The following is a 27024-nucleotide window of genomic DNA, read 5'->3' on the forward strand; positions in this document are numbered from 1 at the left end:
TACAAACTGAGCAATCATTGGAAGGACGTTATTAAGCTGCCCCGCCCGTCTCTCAACCTTTATAAACAGCCTGCCTCAGCAGCTTTCCCCCTCGTTTTTCACCTGATGATTGCTTGTGTTTCGATTGAAACATCGTGATATTGTTATTATTCATTTTTTTCTATCTACGTGGCTTTAGCGAAAGACCCAAAGAATATCTACATCAGTGGTTCCTCTGAACCTGGCGTGCACGCACCCCCTGGGGGTGCGACACGTGGCCAGATTTTTTTTAGAAGGTAAATCATCGAAACACAAATTAAGCACGGACACGTAAGTACAACTTTGTTTCATCACACACTACGTGTGTTTATTAACATTTCGATTTAAAGCTTTCGTGACTGCAAGGATTCATTTTCTTGGTTCTTTCGGTAAAGTCACGTAGAAGGGAAGTAATAAAATAATAAAAATAAAACATAATTAAATTATATAATATAATAATATAATATAATAAAAATAAAATGTTATTATGTTTTATTTTCATTATTTTATTACTTCCCTTCTACGTGACTTTACCGAGAGAACCAAGAAGATGTATTAACATTGTCAACTTTTTAGCGATTGAGAACCAAAGGGATGCAAGGCTGAAGTAAATGTTAAGAGCCACTGCTCCACACTAACAACTGCAGTACAAACTATCCCCAGGACATCAACCGTATTCGGGTGAAGCAGTGGTGGCGCAGTTGCTCAATAAACCCGGTGACCTGAGTTCGATACCAGCAGCCAAAGTTACCACCATCCGTGATATGTGAACCGATTCTTGGATTCCCCTCCCCTCTCTTTCTATCCCCCGCTTCACCAACACTAAGTGCCCGGCAAATTCAAGTCTTGGTCAAACAACCCGTATGACCGACACGGCATGGGGAGTAAACATTCGCCCAGAGCTGTGGAGCTGCTAAGGTTGTGCTGCTTGCATGGGTACCGTCTGGTGACAGCTGGCGGGCTTCCTGCAGCTTTTGGCTAATCAGGCATTAGCACGAATGTCATTACCTGCAGGGGGAGAGATATTATTAGGCCTAACGCACCAGTATGCAATGCGGCCTTAAGCCGATTAGGAGGTTACCGAATTGAGGGTGACTCGGCTGCGTCCTTGAGCGAGGCAGAGAGACGGAGGAGGAGGAGTGAGACACAGAGGCGTCGGGGGAAGACAGCGGTAGACACAGCGAGACCGGAGGAGACACTAAGACAAGTAGAACGAAGCAAAGTGTGAGTCATGGAGGAGGACGCCACGATGCTGCTGGTGCTGCTGACGCTGGGCGTCTCTGCTGGGCGCCTCGGTGGTTCCGTGGTGAACGACACCTGCCTGCTGGGATGCACCTGCACCAGCGAGGCCGCCGACAGGTGAGTCACGCACACGCTGCAGTCCATCACTCGCACCTGCAGGAGTCGTTGACTCGCAGCGAGACCCAGAGACTCGCACGGACGCCGAGAGACGCGCGTCGACTTGAGCGGACACTTCTCCACTCGTATGGCCGGGGGAGGTTGATCGTCATTGTATGTACGCTTACTTGTGCGTCGAACTTCTTTCGCACCGTACGTAGCCAACCACGCTAATCGGAGGTCGGTGGGTGACTTAGTGAACGACCTTGAAGACTAGCCTCACGGTGATTATCTGAAATGCTGCCCGCGAATGATCGGATGGTCGACTGTTTCATACATAGAGTGACATGGAGGTTCATAGACTCACATCGGTATCAATGCACTCTCACACACAACCATAGACTGGCATGGATATCCACAAACTTACAACATTGTGTGGAGTTGATCAGCAATGTTCATTGTGGAGCTCGGTGGGTGAGCAAGTGGATGGCTTCAGGAGTAGCCTCGTGGAAACAATCTGAAATAATGCTGGCGAATGATGTAAACGGGCAGTGGCGTTAAGGGCCATCAGGTTGGTGACTGGAGTCGAACTGCGGGCTGGAGATTCACAATTGTCCATCAGTATCGGAGATGACTGCATCCTTCCGTGCGATGTTCTAATGGAAGATTCGATCCAGACCATTGCGGTGTGAGTTGAAACCGGGAGGTTGTTTTTATTACATTTTTTTCATGGTCTTCCGTTAAAATGTTTGGCATCTATTGTGTACGGCATTTTCATACATTCGACTTGTCATGCGTGAAGACATTTTATGTATATTCTTGGGTCTTTCGGTAAAGTCACGAAGATAGGTTCAAAGAAAATTAATAAAAATAACTGAAAACTACGACGTTTCTATCGCAACGGAAGCGGTGGTCTTCAGTGTGTTTCGCACTTACTTTTCTGTAAGTGCGAAACACACTGCACCGGCGTAACAGGAGACTTCAAGGCAAAGCCAAATCAAAGGGGCAGAGGTGAGTGGAGGATTTTAGTTAAAATTCGTAGCACTGCCTTACAACACGAACATGAAGCGTCGAGGCCAGTCCACTGCCGTTCCAAGCACTGCGCCTTCCTCGTAGCACGCAGAGAGACGGAGAGAGAAAGAGAGAGATCAGTCTGAATATCGTGGATCATAGTCGGGGTCTCCATAACCCACGTTAGGGGCAAGTGCTGTCAGCGAGTAGAGCGCCTACGAAGGCCGCCAGGGCACACGAGGGGGTGGGTGGCCAAACACCACGCACCGCCACGCACCGCCACCAGCACGCTGGCATTGTCTTCCTCCCTGGGCAGGACCATCCTCTGCATGGCGTTCAAGGACCGGCGCATCCCAGCTTGGCTGCCGGCCGACGTGACCAAACTCCGCGTGGAGAACTCCCCTCTGGCCGAGATCCCGAACCAGGCCTTCTCCTCCGCCCCGGACCTGCACTCGCTGTGGCTCAACTTCAACAACATCACGCTCATCGAGGCCGGCGGCCTGGAGGGTCTGGGCCGCCTCGAAGAGCTGCGGCTGCGTGGCAACCGCCTGCGCAGCCTGCCCTGGACCGCGTTCCGCCACACGCCGCGACTCCGTCTCCTGGACCTGCGTCTCAACCGCCTGGACGCGCTCCCAGAGCACGCGCTGAGATTCCTCAGCGGCCTCGCGTATCTCGACCTCTCCTCCAACAAGCTGAGCGTGGCTTCCAGCGCCGTCTTTGCGGAGTGGCCCGTCAAAGCCGCGCCGGTGGCCGGGGTCGGTGGCGGCGCGGGCGGTGCCGGTGGCGGTGCCGACGGCGGCGTCTCCAGCAGCGTTAGCGAAAGTGGCGGCGGCGGCGGCGGCAGCAGCGTCGTGCTGGCTCTGCACGACAACCCGTGGATGTGCGACTGTCGCCTGCGCGGGTTGGTGGAGTTCGTGCGTGAAGCGCGACCACCCGTCATCCTCATGAACTCTTACATCACGTGCGCGGGCCCCGAGCTGCGCGCGGGACTCTTCTTCCACGACCTGCGCCTGAGTCCGTGCGCGAGGCCCTCCGTCTCCCTGGACAAGGGCAACGCGACCGTGGCCGTGGGCCGAGAGGTGTCGGTGCGATGCACGGCCACGGGCAGGCCACTGCCCACCGTGGCCTGGAGCTACCAGACGACAAACGCACGCCGCCTGCAGGGTGGGTACACGTGCTGGGACGCCACGGTGGCCTGGAGATGTTGCCTACATCGCCTGGTGTACATGAGGTCGTGGGTTCGATCTCAACTCCGACGACGCCTGTATATTTGTCGCCTGATGAAGCTAGTTGTAATTGCTGGTGAAACGTCGTACTCAGATTGTAAATGTTGTGGCTTTGGTCTGCAATACACCGACGTGCTGTACTAGTAACGAAATGGCATGTTCTGTTTACGTGACAACCCTTACTAGTTGGTTGTGTCGGGTGGTGGCGGGTTTAACGACACATTTATATATTTACGCGATCTAAACCAAGTAAACCTGTCTTATGGATGTATATGTCTAGTTTACATGTTCTCCCCGTGGTCACGTGGATTTCTCTCCGGGTCCTCCAGTTTTTTCCCTCCACATTTACGTTTAAAGTCAATGGTTATGCCACTTCGTTGAGCTATCATTTGTGGCCAGGTCGCTTCTGAAAAAGAGCGATATAGCTAAGTGGGCCTTACCCGGTAAAACTAAAATAGTTTAGTTTAATAGTTTGTGTGTATGTCACGTTGTGTACACACCTATATATGTGATATAAAGAAGAGCCATTGCCCAAAACGTTGTTTATTACACACGAGCCTTGTGCCCGTCCAAGGGTGTATTGCAGTAAATTTGAAACTTGCAAGCGAAAAGCAGATCGCGACGTGATATTCATTGCATCCATTCGTGTGCAATGTGTAAGGGCGCGGTGACACAGACTTATTTCATTTAAAGGTGATAATCCCTTGTTCATAACGACGTCCTTTTTACTTCGATGTCTCAATAGCGTCACGGAGATCACGTGACGTGAGGGTTCTGCCTGTGTAGTGAGGGCTGTGAGTTGACGCCGAGGAGGGGGGAGGAGGCGCCTCGCCCCCCCCCCCTCCATGTGGAGTGACGTCACCCGCTAATTATTATGAATGGCGGGGGAGGGGTGTCCATTTGGAAGACGTCACCTATTCATGATTATTAATGAGGGGGGCTGGTCGACGTGGAGTGACGTCACATGCGTTACACACTGACATTCTTGGGTACGATAATAGATTTTCCCCCTTTTTTCTGGCAACAAAACAGGTGTTAAGATGTTTAAAACACCAAACTGAAACCTTTTACAAGGAATCATGTCTGCATTAACCACAATGCTTGTGGTCAGAATGCAAATATAGTAGTCAATATACATTTTTATTCTCTAAGGGCTGTGTTATTGGCCAATGTGATGAGTTTTTTTGTTGTTTGTGGGTGTGCACCACTGACGCCGCGGAATCACAGGCATTGCGTTGAACGCACATCTACCTGTACGCGTGCAAAGCCCTTTGATATATCCACTGCTGGATGGAAAAGGTCCTCCCTGGACTATTCCGGTTGGGTCGTTGTGGGTCGTGGGGACCACCCTCGACCTGAACAACAACATTGACTTACACTCACAGCACTCGCACGCACATGTTAAAGCGCGTTGGAGCGAAGGGCAATCCACGTTTTCCACGGGCGAGTGCAGGATGTCGCATGTGTGGGCTTGCTCTTAGCTGGGAGCTAAACAGTCCCGGGCCCCCTGGCAAACGCGTGCGCCTGAGAGATGGAGACGATCACGCGCGCCACTCACTCACTCACCACCACCATCGCAACAACAATCATCGTAGTGCTGCTACCGCGACCACGGCGCGCAGCAGACTGCCACACCAAGGCCGTAGCCGTGGAGTCAACATTGAGGGGGACCAAATCTTCCAGGGTGTCTGCCCCCCCCCCCCCCCCAGAAAAAAAAATCTAAATTTGAAAACGAATTTCGAATTTCTTGCCGAAAATATAAAAAATGCACTAACACATGGGATGGACTTTTTATTTATGTTTTACAATGTCGAAGAGAGCATTGCATTACATTGCTCTGTTTTTACTTTTTTACCATTTCTTGTTTCATTGTATGTAATGGCAGAGATTAGGGATTAATAAAGTACAACCATAACCACAATCATATTAACAGAAATCTATGCTTTGATTTATATGAAGACAAGTCCAGATATTATGGCCTAAGTTTAGCAAATTGTTGTTTTTATTTACATCGCAATTTTTTATAGCAATATATTGGGGGGGCGGGCATTTTGAGCATATTTGAATATATTTGGGGGGTGATGTGTCCCCCCCAATATATTATAATTACGGCCTTGTGCCACACACACGGCGGGCACCAGACCCCCCGACACCCCCGAGATCGTGATGTGCGCGGCGATTCCGCGCGGCCAATAGGGGGAGCTCGCGCGCGCTGTTTTGGTGACTTCGCTCGGGACGCTGAAAGGTGGCGGCGATCCCGTGGGCCCCTTCCTCACCACTACTGCCTGCTGGCTGCTGCCCGGCTACGAAGGCGTTTGTCAATTGCTGTTCTTAAATAAGATACCCACAACCCCCATCTCCTCCGCATCCATCCATCGTTCCCTGGCTCACTTCATCCGTCTGTCTTGTCCACGCGCCCGTCCGCCCCTGTCCGCCTTCCACCATCCGTCCGTCAGCGTCTTTTTTTAAATCCTTTATTTAAGTTCGCTTGCTTGCTTGCGTGCTTGCTTGTTTGCTTGCGTGCTTGCTTGCTTACGACCGTGCAAATATTTCGGTCGTTTTTTAACCCACTTCCCGTGATCCAATCGAGCTGACATTTTCCACACAGACTCGTTGTGCGAGACAATTCATGTTCGTGAAAAAAATTCCCTAAATTGTACACTTTTTAGGCAACATTTTTATATTTTACATATATTCAAATAGAACTCATTCATGGCTTTGGCTGAACGTCACAGTGTAAGAGCCCAGAGCGTAACCCCTCCACAGGCCGTGGCGGAGTAGCGCAGTTGGTAGCGCCCTTGCTTCCCATGCCAAAGGTCGCGGGATCGATCCCCGCATCCTCCACAGGCGAATATATTTTTAAATCCTTTATATTAAGTTCGCTTGCTTGCTTAGGACCGTGCAAATCTTTCGCTCGTTTTTTAACCCACTTCCCGTGATCCAATCGAGCTGACATTTTCCACACAGACTCGTTGTGTGTGACAATTAATTTTCGTGAAAAAAAAATTCCAAAATTTTACAATGTTTAGGGAAAACAAATTAAATATTTAATTACGAATTGCTTAATGGTGGCAGACAATCATCTGACCCATATGTGGCAGCCATCTCAAGCCAGAGAACGAGAGGACTCTAGCCGCCATGCATATAAAGGATTTATAGTGAAAAACTTTGTTTTTACGGGTTTACTTGTTTTAAATTATATCCGTTCATCTATCCCCGTTTTGCCCATCCGTCCATCCTCCGATTTGCACGGTTGGCTACGTATGGCGCGAAAGAAGTTCGACATACAAAATGCAGAGGTTTAAAGTCAAATTGGTTTCCACTCATGAACCAGTGGTGGAATTTCCACATTTCAGTGGCGAGTGAGAGTTTGTCCAAAGGACACCCACTGTCGATTTTCCATATCAAATAAAAATAATTCGAAGGTTAACACCCATCCTGTCTGTGCACCCATCTCCCCTCCACCCGCGCATCTCTCCACGCATCTCTCCATCCATCCCCGCCCTTCACTCTGCCCGCAGCCTCCGTAGTGCAGGCGGACGAGGAGACGCTGCTGTCCACGCTGCGCGTGGCGCCCGTGCTCCCGTCGGACGCGGGTCGCTACGCGTGCTCCGCCTCCAGCTTCGCGGGCGACGCGTGGGCCGGCTTCTCCCTGACCGTGGCCGTGGCCCCCCGCAAGGACGGGCCGCCGGCCCCGCCGGCCCCTCCGCCCGCGAGGAGGTCGCGTCTGGACCACCGCGGCCATCTCGGCCCCGCGGGCAGAACTCGCCTGGACCTGCGCGTGTCCAAGCAGGGCGCGCGCGCCGTCACCCTCACCTGGACCTGCGTCAGAATCGGTGGCGGCTTCGACGACGACGAACACGAGGACGTCTGGTTCTCTCTCCACTACGGCCCGGCGGACTCGCCCACCAAGGAGCTGGTGTACATCGGGCCGGGCGTGAGCACGTACTCGCTCAGCGACCTGCGGCCAGTGAGCAAGTACGAGGCGTGCGTGTTGGTGCGCGACGCGGCGCCGGCGTCGCGCCACGGCCAGTGCGTGACGTTCGTGACGGGCAGCGAGGAGTCGAGCGAGATGGAGCAGCGCGAGAAGCTCATCCACGTGGTGGTGGTCGTGAGCGCCATGCTGCTCATCGTGCCCGCGGGCATCTTCGCGTGCACGTGGGACGCGCGCGCACCCGGCTGCTCGTGCTGCGGCCGGAGGTCGCTCAGCACGGGGGTCAACCTCGCGCAGAGTCGCATGGGTGAGCGGAGGTCGGGGGGGGGGGAAGGTGCCTGTGTTGCGAGATGTTAACTACCTCGCCTGGTATGCAGGAGGTCGTGGGTTCGATCTCGACCCTGATGCCTGTATATTTGGAGTTTGCGTGCGTCTCTCCGGGTCCTCTGGTTTTTCCTTCCACATTTAGAATCAACGTGCGTTTAGAGTAATTGACCGCTATACATTTCCACGTGATGATAAGCCACTTCGTTGAGCTATTTTTGTGTCCACGTCGTTTCTGAAAAAGAGCTGTATAGCTCAGTGGGGATTACCTGCTAAAATAAAAAGTCAAAAAATTGTAAACAAAAAAAATCTAAAGGTGGCAACCCAGGCAGGGGGTAACCCAGGCAGGTGGTAGCCCAGGCAGGGGGTAACCCAGGCAGTTGGTAACCCAGGCAGGTGGTAACCCCACCCTTCTAGGTTTGACCGGAACAGTCCTGCAATTGGCATTTATCTTCACGTGGTCACGGTATTTGGTTTGTAACGAGATCTGGTGCGGGGTATTGTGTCGAATTGTTCGACTATGTATGTACGTGTGTATGTTAAACTTCTTTTGCACCGTATGGAGGCAAACGTGCTCATCGGACGTGACGTGGAGTCCACGTGAATCACTCGGTGTTTGTGTGTGTGGTGCATCGGCCAGTCATCTCAGTCAGTCAACCCATGGCACCTGGGTCTGTGCCGTGACCTCCTGCCAGCCGGCGTTCGACACTTCACGTGGCCTTAACGTGCACACAGCCTGGCACAAGCGCCGTGGTAACGCCACTGCTACTTAGTGGCGAACGTCGGTTGCTGTTGTTGTCTCGTCCACGACAGGCGATGGTGGTGTGGGAAAGAGCGGCAGTCGCAAGATGAAGAAGGCACGCGGGGCACGCTGGAGTCGGGACGAGGAGGAGGGTGATGGAGGAAGAGGAGGTGGAGGAGGAGGAAACAGTGGAGGAGTAGGAGGCACGGCGACAGAAGCCAACGCGATCCCCTTCGACAGCCTGCAAGCGGCGAGCGACACGGAGCTCTGCCGCAAGGAACACGTCGAGCAGACGCTGGAAGGAGGCAGAACCAAGGTGAGCCGCAGGGCCAGTGCTGACCTCTACTGATAAGACTCATTCAAGGCTGAGTCGACCTAGGGGGGAGGACATGTTCTCCGATACCACTTTCCACCGAATTAAAGCAGCCGTGGCCGGGAATTGAACTCGCTTAGCGCCAGGTTCATAGCGCGGTGTGGCAGAGAGCGCCCTGCTTACACATCGTAGAGCAGAGGGCATTGGCAGGAATAATTTATTCCGGCCTCAGCGGGGCGCTGTGCAGATGCGAAGGAGAGGGGACATGGAGAACGAAAGAGAGACACACGGGAAGATAACTCACCGTACTTACATCCACCTCCTAGCCACCACCTTGCAGCCCAGCGGCTTTGGGAATTTCACAAAACTCCCGCGATCCACCAAACCTTGGCCGCAAACGCTGCGTCATGCCCGGTAAAGGAATCTTGAAACTCGATGATAATCTCCGCTGCGGCTGCGCTGCACGGGTTTGTTACCGCGCGCCGTTCGGCATGATGCCCGACGTCTCGCTCCGCGTGATGGGAGCTTTGTCAGGAACTGAAGAAGCTCCCAGCACTCATCTTGATTTGAAGCTTTCGTGACTGCAAGAACCCATACTCTCTGGTTCTTTCGGTAAAGTCACGTAGGTAGAAAAAATAATAAAAGAACACGACGTTTCGGTCGCAACACAAGCGTCCGTCATCAGGTGACTTTACCGAAAGTATGGATTCCTGCAGTCATCACATGATGACGGACGCTTGTGTCGCGACCGAAACCTCGTGTTCTTTATTATTTTTTCTATCTTACGTGACTTTACCGAAAGAACCAGAGAGTAAGCTCCCAGCACGTTGAGCGGAAACGTCGGACGACAAGCCGAAAAGCACGTTAGTACAACCTGCAATGCTCATTGTGATTACCGTCACCTGCACCGCTACTTTTTCACTCCCATCTATAGCGAGGAGCCGAGGACCCTAATGCTGGTGTGTGAAGTATTCGCGACGCAATCCGTGTTCGAGTTCGCCAACGCGAGATTTATTTTGACTGGGGACAGACGCCGCGTGGTGCCACGATTTTGCGAGGCCACGCGTCCCGAAAGTTTGGAGCGGTGGGCGAGAGAGGCGGCGGCGGCGTCGGTGAGCGTTGGCGTCAATGTGTCTCTCTCTCCCCGCCTGGGCGCGTGCTCACGATACCGTCTTGACGCCAGTGGCTTCCTGCAGAGTGAACTCTTGATAGTTCTGACAGCGGAGAAGCGACGCCATGGCTTTACGGAACCTGCGGGCAAACAAACACGTAAACGCGCGCACGTGTAGATTCGCACAGCGTGTTGTCACATCATCATCATTATTGATCGTCATGATTTGTCCACAGTTGGATGGAGGCCATTGGCTGTAACTACATTATCAGCTCGGGGGGTGCGGGGATCTTTGAGGTGGGGGCCCCAAAATTTGATTTGTCTCTCAAGATGGTTGTCGAGGGAGACTCAACTCGTAGCTGCGGCCACCAGCGGGAGGGCCAATGCACCCCCTGCCTGCCCCACGCTCGTTACGCTGCTGGTGGAGGCCCGCCCAAGGCTTCATCTCACGGCCGTGGGACGTGACAATCCCACCCAGCTCCGACGTCGCGAGAGCCAATTTCATCGCCGCGTCTCCGGGGAGCCATGCGTGGTCCCTCCGTTGGTGTGGACGTTCATCTTGGCCACCGCCATCCACGTGTCCCGCCCAGGTCCACGTTCGCTCAACAGTCAACACGACGACTCTTAACGTGCGTATGAACCCCTGTTCCGTGTGACACTCTTGCCGCATGGACAGTCTGTTCTCTTATAACGCCTGTTTTCATAACGCGATGAATGTATTCAGGGAACACATTTTTTGAATATATATAACGAATTTAACATCACGCGATCGAGTGAGCGGAACTACGTCGCGCGAGTTGGAATACGCGGTTTGTACGGCTGCCTTGGCGTCACGTGACACGAGACGGGATGTTGCTGGATGCTTCGAGGTGCTGCCCACGCGCCCCTTTGTTCAGCCTGCGTACGCATCGCACGCGTTATCGCGGACTGTGCTTGACCCCATCTAATATATATATGATTTATTATAACGCGATTTTTCCATCACGCGATGTTCTTCAGGAACACAGCAACTACCGCGTTATAGGAGAGCAGGCCGTATGTGTATGTATTTGTACGTACTCCATTTTGTCTCTTCACGAATACGCTACGCAAGTCAGTCGGTTACCCTTTACCGAACCAGTGCTGGATCGTCGCCTCTCCACACCGTGCCGGCCGTGGGGGTTGTTTGACCATACTTCACTCGCGCTGGCCAAGGCGGGCTGGAGAGTGAGGGGCCCAGCACCGGTTCGTATGTACGGAGGTTGAACTTCTTTCGCACCGTACGCAGTCGACCGTGCTAGTGATATGACTCACCACGGATGTTAAGCCGTGGCTGAGGGTCATGCTCAGGTCATCGGGTTCTTGGTGCAGTGCGCTAACCCTCCCAACACGTGCACACACCCACACCCATCAACACACAAAGACAAAGATCCCCCGTACATGATTAACGACTGTTGGGTCAAGTGCTGTTAGCGAGCACCTATGAACGCCGGCACGGCACACGAGGGGGTGGGTGGCCAGCACCACGCCTGGCCGCCTTTGTCTCCCCAGTGGCGATGTTTACACACCACACCAAGTACTCATTTGAGGCTGAGTCGACCTAGGGGAAGCCCAGGACCAGTTCAGATGATCGTCACTGGTCTTGGCCGTAAGCGGGAATCGAAATCGGGTCACCGGGTACGCAGCGCAGCGTAGCGCTATCCGCAGCACTACCACCCCCCACACACACACACTGACACACACCGACACACACACACACCGACACACATACGTGCACCCACAAACTATCATACATACGCAAGGTGTCGTAAGCCTACATCCATCAACAAGGTCATCCATGAATAGAAGCGGAGAGCTGGGAGCTTCCGACTCTTCGGCTCAGGGGCTTTGCTTCCCAAATCCCATTGAAGAGGTGTCACGTTATCTCAATGGGCCGTCACCTGGTTAAAATAAAGTATTTGGTTGAGGTGAGAGATGCGTCGTTTATACTGTGTGAAAGTGGTGGTAGCAGTGTGTGTTTTTGCTGTACGTGTGTGTAATAGGTGTGTGTGTGCATGTGGGGAGCGGTGGCACAGCGGTTAGCGCGTTGCGCTACTAATTCAGCGAATATCTTAACACGGGGAGCCGCGGTGGCGAGACTTTATCTTCCTCGCCACGTATGCAGGATGTCGTGGGTTCGATGCTCGACCCTGACGCCTCTTGTATATTTGGAGTTTGGATGTTCTCCCCGTGGGTCGTGTGGATTTTTCCTCGACATTGAGAATCAACGTGCGTCTCGAGCATGTGGCCGCTCTCAATGTCCACGTGGTTTGCCACTTTGTCGACCAATCACTCGTGGCCAGGTCGCTACTGAGGAAGAGCTACGGATAGCTCAGTGAGCCTTACCTGGGTGAAATATAAAAAAACAGTTTAAAGTGTTGCCACCTCGTGTATCATTGCCATGAAGGGCATCGCGCCTCTCCGTTTTGTTTTTGTCCCGACGGGCGGCCACACACCGCCGCCGCACCCACCGCCTGTTGGTGGCCACGTAGATGAGCGGGTTGTAGAAGGTGGACGACTTTGCGAAGAGGGGCGCGATGATGGCCACGGCCGGCGGGATGTCACGAGGTTCCCCGAACGAGGCCCAGAGGCACACGACGGCGTAGGGCGACCACGCTGTGACGAAGGCGCCGATCATCGCCAGCGACATCTGCTCGCAACGCGCCGACGCCACCGCCGTCAATAAACGATCGACACCCCGGGGCAACTTTTTGCATCGTGTTCCTGGCTGGTGCTTGGTAGCTGGTGCAGAGTGTAAATATTCGCCACTGGGGAGACAAAGGCTGCCCGGGCGCGGTGCTGGCCACCCAACCCCCTCGTTTGCCGTAGCGGCCTTCACAGGCGCCCGCTAACAGCACTTGTCTCAACAGTCTGTTACAGGCTACACGGGGGATCTTTGTCTTTGTGTGGTGGTGGTGGCGATGCACCTGTTATTCATCTAAGTTAACACGTGACACCCGGGTCTGCCTCGTGACCGCCTGCCAGCAAAAGCCTTTGACACGTCGCGTGGCCTCAATGTGCACCTAGCCTGGCACGAAGCGCTGCCGTGACGTCCCCGCCACTCGGTGGCCAATTGGCGGCTGTTGTTGGTGGTGGCTATGCTGGCGGTGGTGATGGTGGTGATCATGATGGTGATGATGATGATGGTGGTGATGGTGCTGATAACGGTGGTGATAATGATGCTACTGCTGGTGATGATTGATGATGATGATGGTGATAACGGTGGTCGTGGTGATTATGTTGTGACTGCTTTTATTTTTGAAGCTGCTGTTTCTGCTGCTACTGCTGCTGCTAATAACCACGATAACGGCGGAGTTGCTGTTATGACCACTGATGCAGCTTCTGTTATGCTGCTGCTGTTTGCTGCTGATGGTGGTGGTGACAATGCGACAAATACCGATTGTCGCTGCTGATGATGAACAAACCTTGGTGACAGCGCTCTGATCAGCCCAGTCGAGCGAGGAGGTCCTCTGTCCGTGCCGCAGGGCGAGGATCACCTTGCGGTAGCACCACGACATCACCCCCAGCGGCAGCACAAAGTTCACCGCGATCACCGCCATCGTGTACGACACGAACGAGCTGGGTGCACGCGGAGAACACGGCCACCTTAGCAGGAGCTCGCTCACAGCACTCGCCTCGGCATTCTGTAATAACCATCACCATGATCGTAACGTGCATTTCCGAGTTTTTATTTTACCAGGGGAAGGCCCCACTGAGCTACATAGTTCTTATGAGACCTCCTTTACCAGTGGCAAAATATAGTAGTAGGTTTTTACCCTTTAAACTGGTACAAAACTGACACCTTCATACAAGTAGTACGCCTTTTGGCGTCTTCTGGTCCAACACCAATGGAGACTAGGCTCTAAGAAAAGCTGTCTCGGGTGTGGACCAATCAACTTCAAGGACAGTGCCTATCATTATCAGAGTTGTTTCTTTTTGTTTGCATTATGACTGCTTGTGTTGTGGTTATTGCAAACATGATGCCTTGTATAAAGGTGTCAGTTTTGTACCAGTTTAAAGGGTAAAAACCTACTACTATACATAGTTCTTGTTTCAGAAGCGCCCTGGCCACAAATGATTGCTCAACGAAGTGGCTTATCATCACGTGGACATGTAGAGCAGCCAAATCCTCTTAAACGCGTGTTTCTACATGTGGAGCGGAGACGCGGAGGACCCGGAGAAAAATCCACGCGACCACGGAGAGAGAAGACACGCAAACTCCAAATATACAGCAGCAGGCGTCAGGGTCGGGGTACGACCCCCTGCATACCGGGCGAGGTAGTTAACATCTCGCCATCATCATCATCCCCATTACACTGGTGTTGCGTCTTGTCGGAGGGTGACAGGGAATTGAAAGGATACTGCAATGGGTGGGGGGGGACGCGTGTGCCGGATGGAGGGATGTTGTGTGTGTGTGGTGTGTGTGTTGTGGGTGTTGTGTTGTGTGTGTTGTGTGTGTGGTGTGTGTTGTGTGTGGTGTGTGTGGTGTGTGTGTGATGTGTGTGTGGTGTGTGTTGTGTGTGTTGTGTGTGGTGTGTGTGTGTGATGTGTGTGTGGTGTGTGTTGTGTGTGGTGTGTTGTGTGTGTGTGGTGTGTGTGTGGTGGGGGAGCGGTGTTGCCAGCTCTGACAAGCGTAAAGTTGGCAACGAATCTCAAAAAGTTGCGGAATCGACCTTTGAAAATTGCCAATCATGTCACCAGAGTTTCGGCAATGTAGCAACGTGAACCCAGACCGGTATCTGGATACCAATCTCGAGTTGCTACCCCAAGTCTACATTCCCGCACCTCCGATTAGCATCGTTGGTTACGTAAGGTTCAACATATATACACCATACATGACTTTTTTTCCGCTAGATTTTGTCCACGATTCGTCTTGACGAACGAACGTTGGTCGCTACGGAAACCCCAAAAAGTGTCTGAATCCAGTGCCACTGGCTGGGTAGGGGTGAGAGGCTTTCTCCCTTGGTCCTCTGGGGCGCACAGCCCACGGCGATGGAGGCATCTTTAATAAAAAAAAACTATCTGTAACCAACGAGAAAACACCCATCCCCAACCGAACGACGGTGGCAGGCTGGAACACCCGAGGTGTCAAACATCACGTGGCAGCGCGTATCATGGGGGGGGGAGATGGAGAAAAAAAAATCCCCCCATCAGTTGCTGACGAATTGCATCGTGATCCCATTTTATTTACACGCCCACCCCCCCCGTCCCCCGAATCTCGTCGCCGAAGAGAAACTGCGTCGCAGAGGCGACTCCGAGAGATGCGCCGGCGTGGTGAGCCCTCTCACGTGTCGTTGCGCCTCCAGTTGACGGTGCACGTGGCCCCCGTGGGGTCGGGCGCGTACCCGGCCCAGCCGAGGAGCGGCGCACCGGCCCAGAAGGCGGCGTTGACCCACGCCAGCGCCATGAGGTTCGTGTAGCTGCGGCCCTCGACTACGGGACAGGGGGCCCACCCGGCGCGCGCAGACGAGAGAGGGACGGAATGAAAGCGCAGAACTCAACACGTTGGTCAGTTACACCGGGTGGCCTTAAAGGAAAAAAATGTATATAGACGTTTTGCGGCAATGGTCCTTTCTGATAGCGCATCTTATTTTCAGCACCCCGGCACACCACATCTAGTAAACCGCTCACGTGCCTACTCCAATCGACTAGCGACCCGCGAAAAACAATGCCAGATGGAAGCCCTGGTTCCACTGCATGCTTTGTCAGTGCTTCATCGATGTTATACACAGCTCCGCAAGATTATTCAATTGTCTTCATGCTCATGGCTGCAGTATGCCCAGCAGCTAAATGCCAAAGTCGATATCTGTTAGCCACAAAGAGGGCTTCAGGCGAGAGTTCGTGTAGTTTTGCCGTTCCCCCTCCACTGAAGAAGCGCAGGCCTCAAGTGTTTTACGATAAGGTCCAGTTTGGGTTGCATGGCCTGCACAATCACACGACCGTGGCTTGCCTTACATTGTTTGATACACAATCACAGTGAAACTTGGATTCACAAACATCTCAGTGCTTACCCCATGTCAAGAAACGGGAGAGACACGGCGCTGTGGTCAGTGTACCTGGGTTCTTGCTGCAGACGACCAAGTATCGATCCACTGCCACGACTGTGAGAAGCCCAATACTTGCCATCCCGAAGAAGATGTTCAGAGCTGCGTATACCTGCACGTGGAGAGGGAGGGCCTCTATGAGGATGCTGTGTGCGCGTGTATTGCCTTTGTGTATGTGGGGAGCGGTAGTGCAGTGGTTAGCACGCTACGGATCTGGGCACCCGAGTTAAATTAAACTCACGGCCAACGCCAGTGACGATTATCTGAACCGGTCCTGGGTCTCTCCTAGGTCAACTTAGCCTAAAATAAGTACCTGGTGTGAGCCTTTAAAAGATGCTCGCGAACAACACTCGTCCAAGAGGATTAAGGCGAGACTGGGGATTTAACACGTAGGCTTTTCACGACACACCGAGATTTACGCGATCTAACCCCCCAAAAAAACCCTATATTATGGGGTCTTTGTATGTCTTCATAGTCGATGTATCGACATGTACAGCCGCTTTGTCGCCCCACTGCTGGATGAGGGGGCCACCCTATGCCATATGAGTCGTGGGGGTTGACCATACTTCACCGTTCTGGGAAATGTGAATTGACGTTGGCGGTGTGCATAAACATGGGTGCATAGAAGCAGAGCATCACAATTTGTTTCCGCACTGCCCTCCACCGACCACAACGTAGCCTATGGCACCTGTTTCACGCACTGTGGTCGCCCACCCCAAGCACGACACGGGCTCACCCCAGCTTGTGCATTCAGGGTGTTTGGAACACGGGGAGCTCTTCCTTATAATCCCCGACCCCGCGGACGCAAAGTCGCACCTGGCAGCCGGTCCAGCCGAAGCGCCAGGATCCGTGGAGGTCCGACGCGGCGGACAGCGGGTACCCGACGGAGCTCACGCCGATGTCGGTGACCGCCAGGTTCATGATGATGTAGTTCGTGTGCGTGCGGAGCACGCGGAACCGTGCGAACATGCCCATGACCACCACGTTGCTGACGATGCTGATGATGCCTTCATTCATTCGGCCATTCAGCCATCCAGCGAGGCATGCATCCATCCATCCAGCCAGTCGTGCATCCAATACAGCAAGCCATTCATCCAGCCATTCATCCATTTAGTCATCCATCCATTCATCCACCCATCCAGCCAAACATATTTCAGCCATCCATTTATTTTATCCAACCATCCATTCATCCAGCCATTAAGCACAATATATTGGTACATGCACATCGACAAAAAGACACGTATTATAAAATGCACAATAAATACAAATTACGAACTTGTGAGAAAAGTGCCGTAAGCAAGCACCTCTTAAGGCCGGCCCAGCAACAAATTACGATGGTGTGGGCAACACCTCGTGCGCGCACACGCACGCACGCACAGCATGGCCCGCCTTTTGCGCTGGTGTTGATAGCACCGCACCAGGAACTCCGTTAAGGCCGAGCTGATCTAAGGGAGCAGAACCGGAGCGTGGCGACTGCGCCTGCTCGCCGCCCCGATCCGACAGGCGTTCAAACAAAAGCACCGTTCTCCGTTCAGGCTACTGGATATCACGTGGCCATCGCCTCCCCCTGCCAGGCCATTTTTGTGGTTGCCAATATCCTCCATCGAATGTGGAGTGGGAAAGAAACCAAAATGAGTATTCGCCACGCGCACGAGTCAACGTGCGAGCGTGACAATGAACGCAAGAGGCATGCGGCAGTCCAGCCCACCCACCATGCAGTGAATTGTCAAGATTTAAGGTCGGGATAGGATTCAAGAATATAGTGGTGAGAGTTAGCACCTCGAGTGGCTGCAGAGGTCACATGCATCACCAAAGTATGTATGTTGAACCTCTTTCGCACGGTATGTAACCAACCGTGCTAAACGGAAGACAACAAACTAAACACAAAAAGCAGTTTTAAAGAAATGACATTTCAATCTAGATTTAAAAGTGCATAGCTCCAATGTCTTCCTAATATCAGATGGAGGAACGTTCCAGACGCCCGCATGAGCGCATCTGAGAGCGCGGTGCAGCAGCGACCGATGATGCAGTGACCGACCGACGACGATGTCACAAACGGACGCGTGCGAGTGTCCCACCGGCGGTGACGAGGTATGCCGCCACGATGTTGTGCTCCCGCTGCGTGAACACTGACTCGCCATCAAAGGCCCACGTCTCGTTCCAAGTTGGCGGTGCCGGCATCCTCAACGTTCGTCGAGAGACAACTCCGTCGCACGAAGAGCGCACGAAGCGCGCGAGCGATGAGCGTCCGGCCTCAAAACGTCCACAGGGCCGCGTGCGCTTTTTGTCAGCGGCCACGGTCGGTGGAGAAAAGTTAAGAGGGAGGGGAAAGGGGATTAAGGCAATCGGAGGAGCGGCACAGCGTGTTACGTTATCAACGTCGCCACACGTATAGTTTAAACCGTTTGGGGGTAAGGATTGTTAGCCGGCCTGGATTAAAATAATAGCCTGCAACCCCCACCGGCCCACGTCCAATCATTAAGGGTCTCACACCACCCCCCACGTGCATTTTCAAACTACGTCAACACAAACAGCACGAGGTTGGTCACCCCCACACGTGGCCACTTGCAAAATTGGGCTCTTCGTGGGAGTCTTGCCGAGCCACAGCTTGGCTTGTAGAGTAGAAAGGTAGAAAGCTGTGCCAGTGGATGCCACATGGAATGCTGGAACACAAGCCACTGGGTGTGTACCCGATGCCACCAGTTATTCCAAGTCATCTCGGTCAAGTGATGTGAAGGTTGAGCTTGCATCAATCACAACGAACATGTTTCTGTTGGTCTCCGCTGCAGATGCATGCTGTAAATACACGTGATCCTGTATGCTGTGAACGTGTCTGGTAGCGTTAATCGGGGCCTGTGAGAGGTACGGACATTGCAAGCCTGACCGTGGAAACGACGTTTTCCTGCATCTCCCAGCCAGCCACCCACCACATTTCCAGACTCCCACCCAACCATCCATTCCGTCGGCTATGCATCCACCCACCAAGCTATTCACTTACCCACCCATCCATTGTCCAACAATGAGAACAATCAATCCACCAATCAATCCGTCACCGAAGGTGTGTGGGGCAAGGAATCCAACAAGAATCAATGAACGGCCTCCAGGGCAGTCCAGATGTCTTGTGACCCCTATTTCATTCTCTAAAATGTAATATTCTTGTTAAGCAAGGTTTATTTAAAACATAAATGAATATGCCAAGTACAAAAAAAAATGTAGGGGTCAATTGGTGCAGGGGGGGGGGTCAAAAGACATCTGGACCACCCTGTGGATGGTAGCACGGAGTGCCAACCATCGCGTCAACCCTTCTCACGCGAGCATGCGCACGCAAACACGCGCGCTGTGCGCCATGCGGCAATTACCTAACGTGCAAGTCGGGGTTAATCCCGCTCCACACAAAGCCCACGCGCTTCAGTACGCACACGGGGGTCACATGTTTAAAAAATGTAAACATACATCCATAATGAGCAGCTTAAGACAAATGCATGAAATCGTGCGAGAATCGATGCTTGCCGATCCAATTTAAGTAATGTGATCACGTCATCTGTGCGGCCACAGGAGGCAACAATCATTCAACAGAATGAAACAAAACGCATTCTTGAGTGAAATAAGAAGAATCCTGCATTTTGACAATTCGTCAAACTACTTTGGAGGAGGGTTGAATTCGTAGAAAAATAAAAGCATTCTCAAATTATCTTGTTGATGTGAATGCTATTAACTGTGAAAAAAAATTTCACAACCATTTTTTGTTATTTACAAACATCAGCAATCTTAACAAAAGCAAAAAAAAGCACTAAAGCCAGGACGGTCCAAGATTGAAAAAAAAACCTTTATTTGACACGTGATACAACATATTTTTGAAGCAATTTACCATGTGATGACATTCCAGCTACTTGTACGAGATAAACGGCAAGAGAAGCATGCCGACGGATGGATCCTCCACAAATGGATATAACTAAAAAGACGTCGACCAAAATTGCCTGGGGCGAACGAACATCCGACGCACTGCAGAGACACCCCACTTGACGTGCCCGTCTGCACAGAACGATATATAAAATCCCGCAGGCGCCAACGCGACGTGAGAGCGTCGCAGGGTCCACGCACGCGCCACCTTCCACTGAAAAACCGGCTCCAGCGTCGCCCGACGTCGGTTTCTCCGCTCGGCTCACAGAACCTTGTAGCGTGACTTGTTGATCGGCTGGTACGAGTTTTGCTGCAAGGGAAGAGAAGACGAAGAAGTTTATCGTCAAGCTGCCGGATTGACATTACCGCGAAGCTGCTTTTTTGCGCTTTGGTTTGTTGTCCTTCGCCGCACCTCCGCTTAGCATGGTTAGCTACGAACGGTGAGAAAGACGTTCAGCATACATACAAGCAAAGGCTCTTGTGATATCAGCTTCAGTGTCCTTTTACTTTAACAGGAAAAGTCGAGTGGCTTTGCCTTTTGAAATTGGACAATTGCTTTCAACTATTTTTCCCACCAATCACATTTGCGCTGTGCTACTGTCGCCTTGTCACAAGACATTCCCAATTGGAATTCTCACAGCAAGCAGTGCACCATCCTGTGTTACAGAGAATGACTCCAGAAGAAAGTAGTCATGGGAAAGTAACTATTTGGAATGTGCTTCAAAAGGATTATGAACACCTTTGGTATGCCCTGCAAGGAGTGTTCATTACACGCTAATCAAAGAAAAAAACAATGAAAGCCGGAATTTGCTATATTAAGTGAAAAGTAACATTTCCAGTTTTTGTTATTTTGAGAATTTATGGGGCCCATCAAGTCACCACATACATAGCATGTACGATCACGGTTGTGTAATCATGGGTCACTGTCCAGATTTGAACCCAAAATCTCAGCAGTGCCAACTCAGTGCTTTGACCCAACAATAGGCCACGTGAGTCACCCGGTCACCCCCTGCTCAAATCCTGAAGGAGTGCTTCCTATGGTGGAGAAATCCCACGCCTATGAAGGGGGTATCGCACAAAGGTCCCCACAGATGGGTTCACAAACCCATTCTCTGTGCGGCCACCTTGCAGCACAGCGAGTTCGGGAGTTGTACTCATCTATGTCATCCACCAACCCTTGACTCCAAAGTGGTGGATTACAGGTGTGCCACCCAAAACCATCGCATCCGAATACAAAAGTCCAACCTTATTCTTGGTCAAATAATTAGTTACAGTGAAGGCTAGCGTGTGGCTACATCAGCTTGCTGCACATCGGGTGTGACGCCCTGCATTTCGTACAAGGAAAGGCGTGACCGCCACAGAGAGAATGGTGTGGTGTGCAGAGAGAACGGTGATTGGTGTGGGCTGGGAATATTGGGTGGCCTGCACGGGGAGAACGGTGTGGCGAGTGTCCACTGTGCGATGCTGCTCTCTCACCAGCCTGATGAGCTCATCCTTGATGAGACGAGTGACCTCAGCCTTGGCCTTCTGCACAGACAACTCGCTGGTGCCTGTGGTGGACACGCGCGGCTTGTTAACATCGTGCACGGCAGCAAAAACTCAAAACATGGTATAGGTGCGGCCGTTGAAATCGCTCGTTCGTGACAATATTGACAAAAGGGCTTCTACTAGAGTGGGCTCTAGAGAGGGAAGTTGGTCTACTCGTTCACACTGGCCAGGCATCTTGGAATATATGAAAGTAGGCATACTTTACCACACTACAAGCAACTAATCGTGGTGCACCCATGTATACTGCAGCAGCGTGGAAAGAGGTGGGAGAGATTTAAGAAACTTGTTAACTTTTTCAACTGCCGCGCCGGGAGATTGAACAGACCTCTGGAATGTGTGCTAACCTTTACTTCACGGTGTCATACAAGGCCAACCCCCCTCCCCACAAACAAATTAATAAAGGAATGCTCAATTACAGGGTGACCATTCAAGCGAGCAGCGTGGCAAACTGCTACAAGCTCGGATTAATTGTGAAGCAGGAGATTAAAACAAAAATCCTCCCTTAATCCCCAATCACAACTGTGCCGAGACGGAACAATTTGTTCAAGTTTGGCATCTAATAAATAAATGATCACGGCATCTTTGAGGATTCTATATATTTGTATTACTATTTCCACCGACGCCAGAACAAGAGCATTTGGATATCATCAACAATGAATAAACAGCAATGAGGTCATGGATCGATAATTGACCACGTCCATGTTGTGGATCTCTTCCGAGCAAGCGTAAGCTTCTTTAGCATTCGCAGAGCTCAGAATATCATAAGGGCTCTTACACAAGCCAACATCCACTCTGGCCAAAGGGGATCCTTTTCAAGTGAAAATCAAAGCAGAAACGGTTTGCAGTTGCTGGTGGTACGAGAGAATAAACTCGCGGTCGTTCCCGTGCTCTTGTTAACCTGAGCTTGTGGTGAACACGCACACGTTCAAGTGTGTCTTGGAAGCAAACTGATGATGCAGAAAGTAAAAAAAACACGTGTTTTAATATGCATCCCGATGTGTATTCACGGAGAAAATGGGATTACATTTTCAGCGGACGGCAGTGAAAATCTACTGCTGTACCGCGCCATGCATCAAAGTCTTTTCTCGCCGTCTTCACCAACCAGCACTGACTAGTGTGGTTAAGTATGGCCATAGAGCGCCCACGACAACGCACATCATGAAGAAGTCCGCATCCAAATGTACCTGAATACAAATGCTCTTAAATTCACCACAATGATACTCACCAATGGAAACAAATAACTGGCTATTGCAATGGTCCTGAGAGGCTCAGTGCTTAAAGAATAATGTTAAAGAGCCTCCTTGCTATCTCAGGCATTAGAAGGTGCCTATCTGTATGTGGAGAACTCTTTCCCATAGCAGCAGGCAACACGGAAGTGTTTATGCATGTTGAACTTCTTTCGCACCATACGTAGCCAACCGTGCTAATCGCAGGTGCGAGGGAAGGACAACAGACTAAACACAAAAAGCAGCTATAAAGAAATTAGTTTCAATCTAGAAGGCCAGAACCTGCTGACCCTGCTCATTAGACTCAGAGCAGATGAAACCGATCCATATATTGTCTGCTTAAACCAACTTTTCTGGAAGGAATTTGATCCAGGAGTAAAAAACAAATCCTTATCATCCCATTCGTTTCCTCCTTTGGTCCAAGTGGCAGTGTGAATTCCACTTTTTCCAATGTGGCAGGACCAGGCGAGGAGTGCCCTGTGGACAGACGCAGTCGACCAGTGCCGCCGGGTGAGCGTCTCACTCTCAATGGCCAGGTAGATCTTGCGTTCTCCGTCAGTCGGCTCTTTGCCCGGAGCAAAGTAGGAGCCACGGATTGTGATGGCGGCCTCCGAGTATTCGCTGATCTGCGCCAACGCCTCCTTTGAGGTCACCTTCCAGCGAGCCGTCTGCAAAACACAAATTGCAACCGCACGCACAATCGGCCGACACACACGAGTGTTTATGCATAGAAATAGGCACGTAATGATTTATTGAATCGTGAAATGTGTGTTATGTGAGCGTGCGTGTGTTGGAAATTAACTGCATGTGTCCGAGTTTGTGCGTACGTACAAGCATGTATTACAGTGTGTATGTCTTTAGCGAGTGTATGTCAGACCTGCGGTTAATTACAGCTGTCATTGTGCAATTCCTTATGAATCGAAATCACGATGTAATTTTAATTTCAGCTGACAAAGCTGCTTTAATTGTATTTATAATTGACCCCTGGTCTAATATGTATGTGTACGAGCATGTATGTATGTGTACGAGCGTGTATGTGTATGTCTGCCACTGTGCGTGCACGTGCAAGAGAATATGTATATGAAACGTTTGCAAATGTTTGTGTGTGTATAAAAACATGCATGTATGATTATGTGTATGATTATGTGTATAAGCATATGCGTGAATATGTGCATGAGTGTACATGTGTGTGCAACTATGTGTGTATATGTATATGTACAAAGGGTGTGAATACTTGGGTGCGTGCGTACGAGCATGTCAATACGAGAATGTGTACATGTGTAGTTGGAATTTGCACGTCCCCGTGGTGACGTGGACTTTTCTCTGGGTCCTCCGGTTTTTCCCTCCACATTTAGAATCAACAAGGCTGCTATTAGCCACTACGTCGAGCTCTCATGTGTGGCCAGGTTGCTCCTGAAAAAGAGCCAAAACAGCTCAGTGGGCCTTACCTGGTAAAAATAAAAAAAATAAAAAAATTTTAGTTACCTGCGGGAAGTCGTTGATCTCGAGCTCCTCCTCGTAGCGCCGCACCTTGTCCGCCTGCTTCTCCTGCTCCACGCGCTCCTCCTCCAGCAGCTTCTCGGCGGGCACGTAGTTGAGCTTGGCGTTGATCTTCTCCGCCAGCTGTTCGGCGATCGACTTGGCCGACACCATGGGCACGTTCATGGTGCCGCCTCGCATGATGCTGTTGGTCGCCTGCTGGATCACGTCCTGTAGGAGGGGGCGGGCGCGCGTGGGCAAAGCACGCGAGTGCACGTTCACGGCCGCACCGAGTTATTCGTCACCGTCCACATTTTCCAAATCACTGGCAAATTTAGTGAATTGGGGGAAAAAAAGCCACACGACAACATTGCCCTCTACTGGTACTCATCCCCATCGTGTGCCGCACAGGGATAGCTGCCCCCGGGGGGTGCTCGTTTAAAAGGTGCAATATAAATCGCACAGCTCTCAATCCCGTAGCTTCACACCTATGCTGTGCATCCCAGGCTGCCCGGGATGAATTTGAAGCCGTCTTAATGGGATACCATCGAGGCGTGTACTATACGGAAGCAAGAAGAGCTACAGGTGTTCTTGCTTGTATCTCCCTTGAAGGCAGAGGACGAATTATCGCATTGCTACATATTAGCCATGAAGCGCACAGCGAACAATCGAAACCCAGCACAGAGTGAAGTAGGCAGTAAAATCATCGGGCTGCCAAACCCGGCCAAAGTGCAATGGGTGTAACACGTCAAAGGCTTTATTTAACGGGGGGCCTGTGCTGCAGCGCAGTGGTAGATGTCATCGTCTCGGGGGCCTAAGTGGCAATATTTATAGGCACTAGCGAGTGGAAACACTTGCCAATGGTATTTTCCGCCCACGTGAACGCGCACGAGATGTGCACGGCACCGCCAACGAGAGTGGAAACAAAGCAGAGCGATGCGGTAAGAAGGCGAGTGTGCGTGCCTGTCCTCTTGTTCATATATACAAAGACAAAGATTACCCCCCCCCCCCCGCATAGCGATACAGACTGTTAGAGACAAGTGTTGTTAGCGAGCGACTATGAAGGCCGGCAGGCGCACACCAAGGGGGTGGTGTGGCCTAACACCACGTGCGGCCGCCTTTTTATTTTTCAGTGATGATGTTTCGGCACTCCACTAGGTACTCATTTGAGGCCGATATGACCCCAGGGTCATTTCCGAAGTCACCATCAACTGACGTTAACCGTGGCCGAAAATCGAACTCAGATTGCCGTGCTGGTGGCGTCAAGCTAGAGAACCACTAAGCCACTGCTACGCACGTAACACACGACACCCGCCAGCCACGCACGTACCATGGCCTCTGTGCCGAGGTTGCGCTGGGAGTTGATCTTGGACGCGAGCCTCTTGGCAATCTCCAGCTTCTGAGCGTTGCTCCCGGATGGCATCATTATGCCGGTGGAGGACGCTCCGTGCGCATTCACGTCCTTCACGATCTTCTTCGAGCGGAACATGTTCTCGATCTGCTGGTCGATCTGTAAACGCAACGAGCCAGCAAAAAAGAAAAGCCAAGCCAAGCCGGTGTCATTTCAAATTGACGAGGTTTCGCTGAAAGAACCGATGCCCCGCCACTGACCCTCCTCCCCTAAACAGCAGGACGAGAAGAGGAGTTCCCGGCACGTATTTTCATATTTGAACTTCTGCCGTACTGTACGTAACCTACTGTGCTAATCGGAGGTGCGGGGGAAGGACAACTAAACACAACAATCAGTTCTAGAGACATGAGTTTTCAATCTACAGAGCGTTCCAGATGGCCACAGAAGCACATCTGAAAGCGTGCGATGCAGTGACCGTCTTTGTTCGATGGTTTTGTGCACCGCGCCGGGCACTCGGGGGTTCAACGGGTCTGCGCTAGCTGTCTGGAACTCGCTCAGCTGGGGGGTGGGTTGCCGCCTTCGGGCAAACAGTCCACCGCAGCTCCCGACTAGGTTCAAAAAAGACCAGCGAAGGGCCTTGTAACCAGCGAAGGGCCTTGGAATCTTCGAAATCACGTCGCTGTGTAAATGTGGATTGTGATTACAATAATTGTTAGCATTACAATGACTCACGTCTCCGGACCCCTCCTCCTCGTCCGAGTCGTGCATCCCCAGCGCCACCTTCTGCAGCTTCTTGCGCTCGTTGACGAGCGAGTGCTCCGTCTCGTCAAACTTGAAGCCCTTGCCCGAGAAGCCGCTGCTCTTCCTCATCGTTTTGCCCTCCTGTGGAGTCGGGGGAGGTGAGGATGACGGTTTTCACGGCACTCGCAACATTGCAATGGGAAGTACAATTTGGAATTAAACAAAATCGAAATGTGACTGTATTTACAAGTGGCTTAAGATGTACTGCATGGCAGGCGCGGTATCAAATGTAAATGATGATTAGATGGTGGGCCTAATTATTTTGTAGAGGCAGTCAGTAACAGAACAAGAAGATGGAAGTTATTGAGCCTGGAGTTGAACAGGGAGAGTAAAGCAGTCAACAGCACGGGCGGCTGGGGGAAGGGAGTTCCAGACAATGGGGACTTCGACAGAAATCCTTTTGTTGTTGGAGCAAAGACTGGGTGGAGGGGGAGTGGTGGGAGATGAGAGAGAAGAAAAGTAGGAAAGTGCACGGAGGGGAGAAGAGTGAGATGAGAGGGAAGAGGTAGCCAGAGGCGAGTCCACGGTGGATCTTGAAGAGCGAGTGCGATCTTGAAGTGGAATGGGAACCCGTGGATGAGAAAAGCAGAAGTAGAAAACTCTGCAAAATTATGAAGAACAATGTTCAATAAGTCATGCA

At 51.7% G+C, this 27024-nt stretch overlaps 3 protein-coding genes across 6 annotated transcripts in view; 1 reads left to right on the forward strand and 2 right to left on the reverse strand.

The window, feature by feature from the left end:
* The first annotated feature begins 1056 nt into the window (after positions 1-1056).
* Positions 1057-11950, forward strand: LOC144934113 (leucine-rich repeat, immunoglobulin-like domain and transmembrane domain-containing protein 2). 3 transcript variants are annotated; one of them, XM_078859520.1, is made up of 5 exons: positions 1057-1377; positions 2684-3531; positions 7115-7834; positions 8665-8909; positions 10348-11950. In XM_078859520.1, exons 1-5 carry the CDS (start codon positions 1250-1252, stop codon positions 10480-10482), a joined length of 2076 nt encoding a protein of 691 aa, XP_078715646.1. In that variant the 5' UTR covers positions 1057-1249; the 3' UTR covers positions 10483-11950. The 3 variants fall into 3 exon arrangements, with proteins under 3 accessions (XP_078715646.1, XP_078715648.1, XP_078715647.1); XM_078859522.1 differs by having other exon boundaries at positions 10254-10430; XM_078859521.1 differs by lacking the exon at positions 10348-11950 and adding an exon at positions 9841-10044.
* Positions 10057-18326, reverse strand: LOC144934114 (visual pigment-like receptor peropsin). Its single transcript, XM_078859523.1, has 7 exons — positions 18158-18326; positions 16896-17086; positions 16092-16191; positions 15324-15468; positions 13461-13614; positions 12507-12685; positions 10057-10157 (listed from the first exon to the last, which is right to left on the reverse strand). The coding sequence occupies exons 1-7, from the start codon at positions 18258-18260 to the stop codon at positions 10067-10069; spliced, it is 963 nt and encodes a 320-aa protein (XP_078715649.1). The 5' UTR covers positions 18261-18326; the 3' UTR covers positions 10057-10066.
* A 1560-nt stretch (positions 18327-19886) lies between these two features.
* DDX46 (DEAD-box helicase 46) overlaps positions 19887-27024 on the reverse strand; it is a 32107-nt gene continuing 24969 nt past the window's right edge. For both annotated transcript variants that reach the window (XM_078859526.1, XM_078859525.1), the window contains exons 19-24: positions 26316-26465; positions 25563-25742; positions 24239-24463; positions 23277-23421; positions 21456-21529; positions 19887-20289 (exon numbers count right to left, since the gene is read on the reverse strand). In XM_078859526.1, the coding sequence (XP_078715652.1) occupies positions 20242-20289; positions 21456-21529; positions 23277-23421; positions 24239-24463; positions 25563-25742; positions 26316-26465 (822 nt within the window). In that variant the 3' untranslated portion in view covers positions 19887-20241. The remainder of the gene's footprint in view (positions 20290-21455; positions 21530-23276; positions 23422-24238; positions 24464-25562; positions 25743-26315; positions 26466-27024) is intronic.

Source organism: Lampetra fluviatilis, chromosome 9 (genome assembly GCF_964198595.1).
Source record: "Lampetra fluviatilis chromosome 9, kcLamFluv1.1, whole genome shotgun sequence".
Taxonomy (NCBI): Eukaryota; Metazoa; Chordata; class Hyperoartia; order Petromyzontiformes; family Petromyzontidae; genus Lampetra; species Lampetra fluviatilis.